The 8571-nt window shown below is 45.4% G+C and overlaps 3 protein-coding genes across 3 annotated transcripts; 1 reads left to right on the plus strand and 2 right to left on the minus strand.

The window, feature by feature from the left end:
* Positions 1-3165: 3165 nt before the first annotated feature.
* Positions 3166-5289, minus strand: PHALS_11280 (transcription factor iiib 90 kda subunit-like; the record flags this gene model as incomplete). Its single annotated transcript, XM_024726849.1, has 4 exons — positions 3166-3240; positions 3306-3416; positions 3496-3899; positions 3963-5289. 4 exons carry the CDS (start codon positions 5287-5289, stop codon positions 3166-3168), a joined length of 1917 nt encoding a protein of 638 aa, XP_024577484.1.
* An 89-nt stretch (positions 5290-5378) lies between these two features.
* Positions 5379-5768, plus strand: PHALS_11281 (NADH:ubiquinone oxidoreductase, B16.6 subunit/cell death-regulatory protein; the record flags this gene model as incomplete). The annotated part of the gene is made up of 1 exon (XM_024726850.1): positions 5379-5768. The coding sequence occupies one exon, from the start codon at positions 5379-5381 to the stop codon at positions 5766-5768; it is 390 nt and encodes a 129-aa protein (XP_024577485.1).
* Positions 5769-5972: 204 nt separating this feature from the next.
* On the minus strand, positions 5973-7786 carry PHALS_11282 (26s proteasome non-atpase regulatory subunit 3; the record flags this gene model as incomplete). The annotated part of the gene is made up of 4 exons (XM_024726851.1): positions 5973-6384; positions 6453-6547; positions 6638-7620; positions 7690-7786. The coding sequence occupies 4 exons, from the start codon at positions 7784-7786 to the stop codon at positions 5973-5975; spliced, it is 1587 nt and encodes a 528-aa protein (XP_024577486.1).
* Positions 7787-8571: the final 785 nt, after the last annotated feature.

Genomic DNA, 8571 nt, shown 5'->3' on the forward strand with positions numbered 1-8571 from the left:
GAGTGAGACCTTAGAAGCTTTTTTTAGAAGGCGCGGTTGGAAATCTACCTTGCTCTGCATGATCCCATTGCTTGATAAATTCTAGCACTAATTCTCATGTCACTCAGCGTCCAGTGATGCCTCATGATGAGGACCACAGTGCAACATCTTGAACAGGGCACGAGGTACATGGTGCTGTTTGGTTAACTACCTTTTAAGAAAAAAAGATATGCTGCTTGGTGAGTGCGACATCTTGGTGGTCCGACACGTATAAGCCGGTATGCACATATGTGTGCCTGTATGAAATATGTCAGCCGGTTAAAACCCGCTACATGCGGTAGTAACTTTGGCCAGTATGCCAGTTTCGGCAGAGCACTGGCAATTCATCGGTATGATTTCTTATTTCTCTTTCCTTCTACGACGCTCAAATATATTACTGGAATCGTCGTCTTTGTGGGCAGTTGGAGCAAAATGGCTGAACTCGCTTCAGTCAGGGATAATAGATCGATGAGTATACTGCCAAGCTGTTTCTCGACAAAGTGTGTCGTCAACATTGCTTACCAGTAGCCACTGTATCAAAGAAAAATCCACGTTATACAGTAGATTTATTGTTAAATTATTCAGGGTGCTCGGCACCAGATTGTGTATGCCAACCGCTGAAAATCCACAAATAAATGGTTACATGAAACGCATGAATCCCGTGGTGGAGAAAGCACTTGCGCGGAGAGATAGCGGCGCCGAAGCGAGCTAGTTCCAATCTATGCGTTTGTGTTATCAAATGCAGTACAAGCCTCTGCAATCTTTACTTTTCGATCGATATAAGAAGCGCCTGAGTGACTTCGAAACCGCCACGAAGTGGCTCTGGTCTGTGTACGGGGAAGCTGACAATCGAAATATCAGTTCGCCAATACCCCCCAAGCAAATCAGTGAGTTCATCAAAATGGCATTGGTTGCTGCGCGCAGGGAGTGCGACATTATGGCTGAGAGCCAAAACAAACAAAGGCAATACGCCTATGTCAAAGGCAGAAGGCACACAAAAATATGTTATATACCGAAATGAATGCAAAAACACTTCGTATTCTATAAGGGCTGGCTTCTGAACCTTAACACGGACTGCTCCTATGGGGTAGTCGGGCTTCTCCACCATCCATTGCAGCTGAGCTATCTACTGCTGCAAATCAGCGGCTTGGTTTTGAGCCTCTTGGGATGCCTCAAGCCATCCAGCGTAAAGGCAAAGCTCAGAGAGCTCCGGCGAATCTCAGTCTAGGATGTACTTCGTAATTCCCGGAGAAGTCTTCGTGCCGCCATCTGAAGAGGGCGTCGAGCTTTGTCAACACTGATCGATGAGCACGGGAGGTCTACTTCCACGTAGGGCAGTTGGTGAACCGACGGATGAATTGGGGCTGTCACCAATATTCGGTGTAGCTGAAGGGTTTATCCTAGTCTAAAATTTTCGAGGAAGTTTGAGATTCCACTAAGCCAAGAGTTTCGTAATTACGTGGCCGTTTACGGCCTGGTGAACCCTCAGACTCATATCCCTTGGGAAAGCGGCTGGTTGCCCGTTGCAGCGCGTTTCCCACTACCGATCTTGCGGTGAAAAGGACACTTGGATGATAGCTGGTTCAGCTGTCTCATGGGGAGCTGTGGGTAACGGGATATTACCTTGACGTTTGCGCGCGCTTTGTAAAGTCAGGCAGGGTTTGATGCTATTGGCAGATTTTTCTCTTAGCTTGTAAGGCCATAAGACAGATGATATGGCATGTATCTTTCTCCATTGTGCGAGCTGACATATACCCAGCGGTACTTTCGTCACCTTGTAGTACCCAAAGTACATCCCTCATGGTAGGTACGATTCCCCAACTGCTGCTACTCCAAGCGCAGACGAAACGTCTAACGAGTAATGAGATGTGGGTTGAAAGGCGCTCACAGAGCGAATGATGCCACGTTATGTTCTAGCGAGGATAAGTAGGTTTACACACATAGGCATGCACGAGCTCTGCGCCAGCAAGGCGAACGGCTTTAGGTTCCAACCGTAATAATGGTTTAAGCTAGAGTCGACATGGCGCTTGTGCTTGCAGTATAGCAATTCGGCTCCTTCATCCTGGTCCAGCTCGTTAGTAACAGGCAAGATATCGTCGTGGGTTTCTGTGCAGGATGTCCAAACACTTCCCGCCAATGAAAATTGGCACGGATTCCGATACCCGCACAACGGGGACGCTGAGCACAGTAAGCGCCGCCACCTTGGAGAACGGTCAGGCAGTATATCGACGGGTGAGGGTAGAGGTGTTTGGTCGGGACTGAAGAGTCACTGGAACTGATCTCATCGAAGAACACCTCGGCATTTTCACCAAAAATTTCTTTAAGCGCTTTGTTTGCAAAAATCATGCTTTTAGTTAGGGATTATTAGGCTATTTGATCTGGTGCATGGGGGTAGACCCCAGGTGTACGTACGCTCAATATGAGCAGGCACGGCAGAGGGCAAAATGTGGAGTACTAGACTCAGCATTCGGCCACTTTAGCACGGTTTTTCAAAAAGACAAATAGGTGTGAATATCAAAGTGGTACACATGAGGGGTGTTTTGAGGCAACTTGTGTAGTTGATTGATTCACATTCTGTACCATTTTACCAAGTAATTGTACGAATTTTAGGTTAAACTTGAAGTCATTATGGATATTCATGAGTACTGTAGCCAATTGTTATGAGGAAAAAAATATTTCATTATATATGTATTCTTTCAATATTGGCTTCTTCACGAACTTCAACCTCTGTGCGTTTGCTGATGCAGACTCTGAGATTCAAAGCTTCCTCTGTGCAAAGTGCATGGCAAACTTGTTGCATACATTGTGTGTTTTTAGGCAAATGAACTTGTGCTCATGGAGCTAAGTGAAAAAAGGTAAGAGATTTATTTAACTCGTATTTGGCCTTTTTCAAGCAGTGAAAAGTTGAAACTGTCATTAAATGGGCTAGGTAGGGTGTTAGTCATGTTTTTACTTATTCTAAGCAACGAGGATGTGCCATTCGTAAGGCACAGCGCTTGTATGATTTTTTGCAAGAGATGATTACACGATTACATTACGCTTCAAAGTGTCTTCTTGAATAGACGCATTAAGAACTAATGAGCATCTCACAGCTCAAGTACGCAGTATTCTCGCTCCAGCATCAATGTCAATACTTTAATCTATCTTCTAAAGTCCGTTGCTTGCTGCCTCGCCAAAGAGTTCATCAATTACTTCGTAATTGATCCTTCTGCTCTTTAATTTCTGTACAGCGGGAGGGATGCGGGTCAGAAATTGTGTGCAAGTCATGAATTTTATCAAGTGCGTACATAGATTGCATGTTGGGCCGTATCAGGAGGTGGCGCGTTTACATCAATTTTTTTTTTTCTTCTCTTCTTGGAAACATCTGGCGCCGCCAAACCACTTGGCCATTTTTGGGTCTGTAAAGCAAGCGTAAGAACCATGCTGAGTGTTAGCAATGGTGCACCTAAATAGATTTAATCATTGATTGAGGCACACTTGTTTCTGAATATAATCCTTATTCATCTTCTCCCACAAAACCTTCTTTTTTTCAGCTTCCTCTCGAGTCAACAATAAGGAGTTAATTTCGTCGTCATCAAGGTCCGAGAACGAGTCAACGGCTCCCTCCTGGACATTTCCTGTCTCAGCAACGCTACTTGTATACATTACGTTCTCATTTCGAAAAGTTTCAGCATTATCGTCTTGCTCATTAATTTCGCCACTCGCCCTATTCCTCCTCTGCTTTTCAGAAGTGGCGCTCGTCAAGTCTGGTGATCTCGGTCTACGTATAACTGTAGAAAGAGCCTTGGAATTTGCTGTTGATAAGGGGGGCGTACTGTGCTCTGTCCCGCCGTCATCCTGTTCGTCATGATCAACTTGGCTGTCTCGTACTTTCGTTTCCTCTTCAAGGGCCATCGTAAGATCTCGCTCAATTGTTTTGTAAAAATTTGTTTCTTCACGCTTACGTCTGATATAGCGAGTCGATTTCTTTCGCACTCGAAACAAAATTTCCTGTGCCGCCAAGCGACTAGCATGATTAACAATCTGCTCATTAGTATTGTCAAATCCGTAGTCAATATCGTCGTCATCATCCACGCCACTATCGTTTTTCGAGGCAATAACACATCCTTTTGTATCAACAATCGCCCCATCGTTCTCAAGTAATGACTCCACCTGCTTTTTCTTGTAATATGCATCACAGCTTAACAAACGGGACATCTCCTCATCCTTAATGCGCTGCGCTTTAGTGTCAAGCAGTCCCCTGGCCGCCGACACGCTAACACTGTCGTTGTCTTCGTCACTTTCGTCTTCCAGCATTTTTCTTCGTCGCTTTCGTCGTTGTGGTTCTAATTGCAAAGTTTTCGACTCCAGCAACAGCATCTCCATGACTTCTTTTTCGCGGTGGCGTTGAAAACTGGGCGGGTCACACTCCACACGCGACATCTCGAACTTACCTACTTGATCATATGTCAGCTGCGCTGTTGGTGTAAGCGAAAATTCATACAGCCGCTGCTTAAGCGTACGTTCGCCAATGTTGACGACGTCCATAACATCGTAAAGACTGCACATAACCGACTGCGAGCGTGCCGCGATGAGCAAGGCCGCACCGCAGATACCTGATGGACGGCGGCCTGTTTCGATCCAGTCACGCTTCATCGTAGCCACGAGGCGCAGCGCAGTTGTGGCAATGCTATGAGTTTTACCTACGAAATTAAGCTGCGACGCAAAACGATGGATGTAAAGCGACGGATCAATAAGCGGCAAATGAATCTGCAGCAGCTTGCAGAATTTGAGGAATACGCCACCCAGCACATAGACATTAATCTGAAGCTTATCGGAGAAGTCGATGAGTAAATGCGGTGAGCGCTCTCTCCTGCAAACGATGTAGAGGCAGGCAGCAATGACCGTCTGCGTCTTGCGGCCATGTGTGAAGTTGCGCTGCAATGCCAGCGCAAAAAGGCGAAAAGCAGAGTCCACGTAGTGATCACCAAGGCGAAGCATGCCTGCAATTTGGCGTATTTTCTTCTTGCCATTGGCCAGGGTGCTAGCACGCGATTCAAGACCGTAATTACGCCCATTAGTACCACAAATTCCATAAGACTTGGAGGCTGTAGCGGACACAAACTGCCCTACGACAGAGTGCGCGCCACCGCCCGACTCCTGAAATTCAACGGACGATACAATGTTGTTCTCTTCCAGAATGGTACCGCAACTCACGCACACGGCGTCTCCGCTCACATCTACTACATCAATCTCGGTACAGGAGCATGTTGGGCAAATGGTATTGGCCATTGCGTCTCCGTTGAAAACAAAATTAATATACAAAAGTGCGTGGTACACATACAGAGAATATAATTCACGCAGCAGCAGCAAACGCAGTAATGGCCACGCCTAATTTCCACACGCCCAACCAAGATATGCCGCCAAGGGGAGGCTATTCGCCGGTCAAATTTGTTAGAAATGGTCCCGCTACGCGCGGACCACCGGGATGGTCCCTTTTTCTCGGCACGTTCTTCGTCACGTCCGTAGGCTACTACCTTGTAGGTCAGCAAAACAAGCACCAGCGTGAATTGGCTAAAGAGGAGCGTGAGAATCGAATTGCATTGTTGCCATTTCTTCAGGCAGAGGCTGATGTCGAATACTTGGAACAAGAGAAGCACATTTTGGAGAAGGAACGTGAGGCCATGAAAAATGTTCCTGGCTGGGTGGCGGGTCAATCGCCGTACAACTCCAACCGTTACCAGGCGCCGCTCTGGGCCCAGAAGAAGTGAATTGATCTAACCGAGTGGAACTGTGTAACGACAATAAAAGAAATACATCATCTACTCGAGACAGTAGGATCTTGTTGAAGCTGTGTCAAACGAAAGTCATTTATTACTATTGCTGCAAATGAATGTGCACCTTTTATCGGTAAGTGCGGCAACAGAAAGCGATCAGTACACGACCAATCAAATGCTTGAGGTCTCCTTCTCAAATCATAGCCCTTCGTCCATCTCGTCTTCAATTTCCTTAGCAAGCTCTTCCTCCTGCTTTTCACGCTCAAGTCGCTCCTCAGCGCTCTCGAGGTCTTTTTTATAGGCATCAGGTGGGTATCGCATGGCTTTCACAGCTTCGTTGTGCACATCAAGGCAAAAGGTGATACGTCTTTGAAACGCCGTTTGTGGATCGTTGGTGGTGTACAAATTAATGGTCTCTTTTAGCTTCAGCCAGCCGTTTTCATGGTCAATCACGCCATCGATCACGCCGTCCCGAATAGCCTTGGCACACACAAATTCAGCGTTCTGAGCATCCTCAAGCGCAAGCTTGCCGCAAATATCGCTGAATAAAATCCGCGAGTACGAGGTGCTTATTTTGCGCAGACCCGTCTTAATAACATTGTGGCGCAAACTACACAAACAGCGCCATACACATATAAGTAATTTTTCAAGAGCCTTAAATCAAATCTGATCAAGTACCGAAGGATGAGTGTGTATGTGTTGTCAGATTTGAATGCCGCCTCATGTTGCGATAATACATTATTAAAGTCCTCCAAATTTCCAACACGAACAGCCTATAATCTCAACGAAGGAGAGATCACAGCAACACATTTGTAAGTCAGTTCATCGCAATAAACCAAAGATAACAGTGTTAGCAATCTTACGTTCGTAAGTTGCAGGTATGGGGCAAGTGCCTTACTAAATTCATCCTGGTTGAACACGTTACGCTCAGGCACTTCGCCCATGAGAAGCTGCACGATAATCGCAAGTTTGTACACCGTACGTCGAAAGCCATATGCAGTGTTGGCGGGGGCTTTGCGAATAGATTGCATCAGCTTGGTGTACGATTCTGTGTATTCGAGCTGCACGGCCTGAATTTTGCCCACGTAGTACAGATAACGCACAAACTGGTTGTTTGATACGGATTCTGGGAATGTCGTCTTGCTTACAAACTTGTATGCTTGTTCGTACATATTTCCCATCAAGAAATTACGCAAAAGTAGATTGATTAATGTGGCTTGTCCAGCCTCATCATAACGCAGGCATGACGTGCGGTGAGCACTTAGCAACGTGTCACGGATAGCAGGAAGGTCGTGTCCAAAATACTCGTGAATGTTGGAGTAGTAAGTGAATACTTTCGCCTGAAATAGGTCCAATGTACGGCGATTAAATTGCTGGCAGCGAACCACCAACTTGTCCACTAAATCGAGAGCTTCATCAGCAAGCTTAAATTTGATCAAGGCCGCCAGCACGAACAGATGTAAGTAAATTTCCACTTCAATGAGATCTACGACAGGCAGCAATACGGTGGATAACGCAGGAACAGCGTCCATCTCCGGTGATGCGTCTATCTCCGGTGATGCGTCTATCGCCGGTGATGCATCCATCATCTCCACGTTTTCGTCCTTACTGGTGATACAAGATTTACTGGTATAAACTTGAACCTTGGATTCAATCCTGGCTAGCAGCGCTAGCAGTACGGGCTTGGAAACGTTTTGTGGAGGCAGCAGCTGCTCCACGGCTCGCTGCAGCTGCGTCATCGACAACGTTTTACGAAGCTTGCTTGTAGTGCGCAAAATGCGTGGAATTTTTTCATTGGCATTGGTTTTCACCACTGTTTCGAGCAATAAAATCGTTCGCTTCAATTCTACATACAAACAGAAGAGCAAGATTGTCAGCTCAGTTTTCGGACGCAGATAATATTGCTGTGACTAACCTTCATAAACGAGTGCTTCTTCGAAGGCCACCACTTTTGCGTGGGACGAATGCGCCTTATATGAAGGTGTCTGGGAGAACGTGGACTGCGCACTCATGTTCAGCCAGAGGGGATTTAAAGATTTAGCAATCTTGAGGGAGTAGGTTTTTTAATATAATATTTGGATAAAATTTATGGTTATCAAACTAAACAAAAGCGGTCAGTGCATGAAGTTCCAACATGTTTTACGCTCCACATCTCGCCGCTTTGGTTTCACTATATATAATTTGATGTCCGTGTGACAGCCAGCAAAGTGCTACAATTTTACAACAGGTCGCGTCTGCAAATTAAAATTGTATATTTGTTTATGGTGTACAAAATGAACGACATTTGTGTTTCCTTCGCAAAACTCTGCCTAATCACAACATCCATTGTATAAGCTCCTTCATCATTCTCCATTTTCCGACAGCCTGGAGGCTTGAAGGTAAGGTAACCCTGCATATAACTAATTGTGTATAGCTAGCTATATATGGGAGAAACAGAAAGATGATTGCTAACGCACAGAAGATGAGCTTCTTGGCGCCAAATTTAGAGTCTCTCAAGTAAGTTTCTATAATATACCGCATAGTAGCAGCAGCTGTCTTACGCAGTTTATTTTTTTCGCATTTTTTATTTCACATTTCACTATATTGTAGCTTTCACAACACGAGATAGAAGAAGCTCAGGCAACCTCATTTATTTCAGCCGTGTAAAATTCAATATCATTTGGCCACATGAGATAAATAAGTAGTTCCGCACCGTACTAGAGAGAGAAAGAATTCGCCTTAGATAAAATTACAAGTGTTTTACCGTACTTCACAAAATAAAAGCCACTCAAAAAGATCACTTTTTTCTGATTTTCGT

Source organism: Plasmopara halstedii (assembly GCF_900000015.1).
Source record: "Plasmopara halstedii genome assembly, contig: Scaffold_526, whole genome shotgun sequence".
NCBI lineage: Eukaryota > Oomycota > Peronosporomycetes > Peronosporales > Peronosporaceae > Plasmopara > Plasmopara halstedii.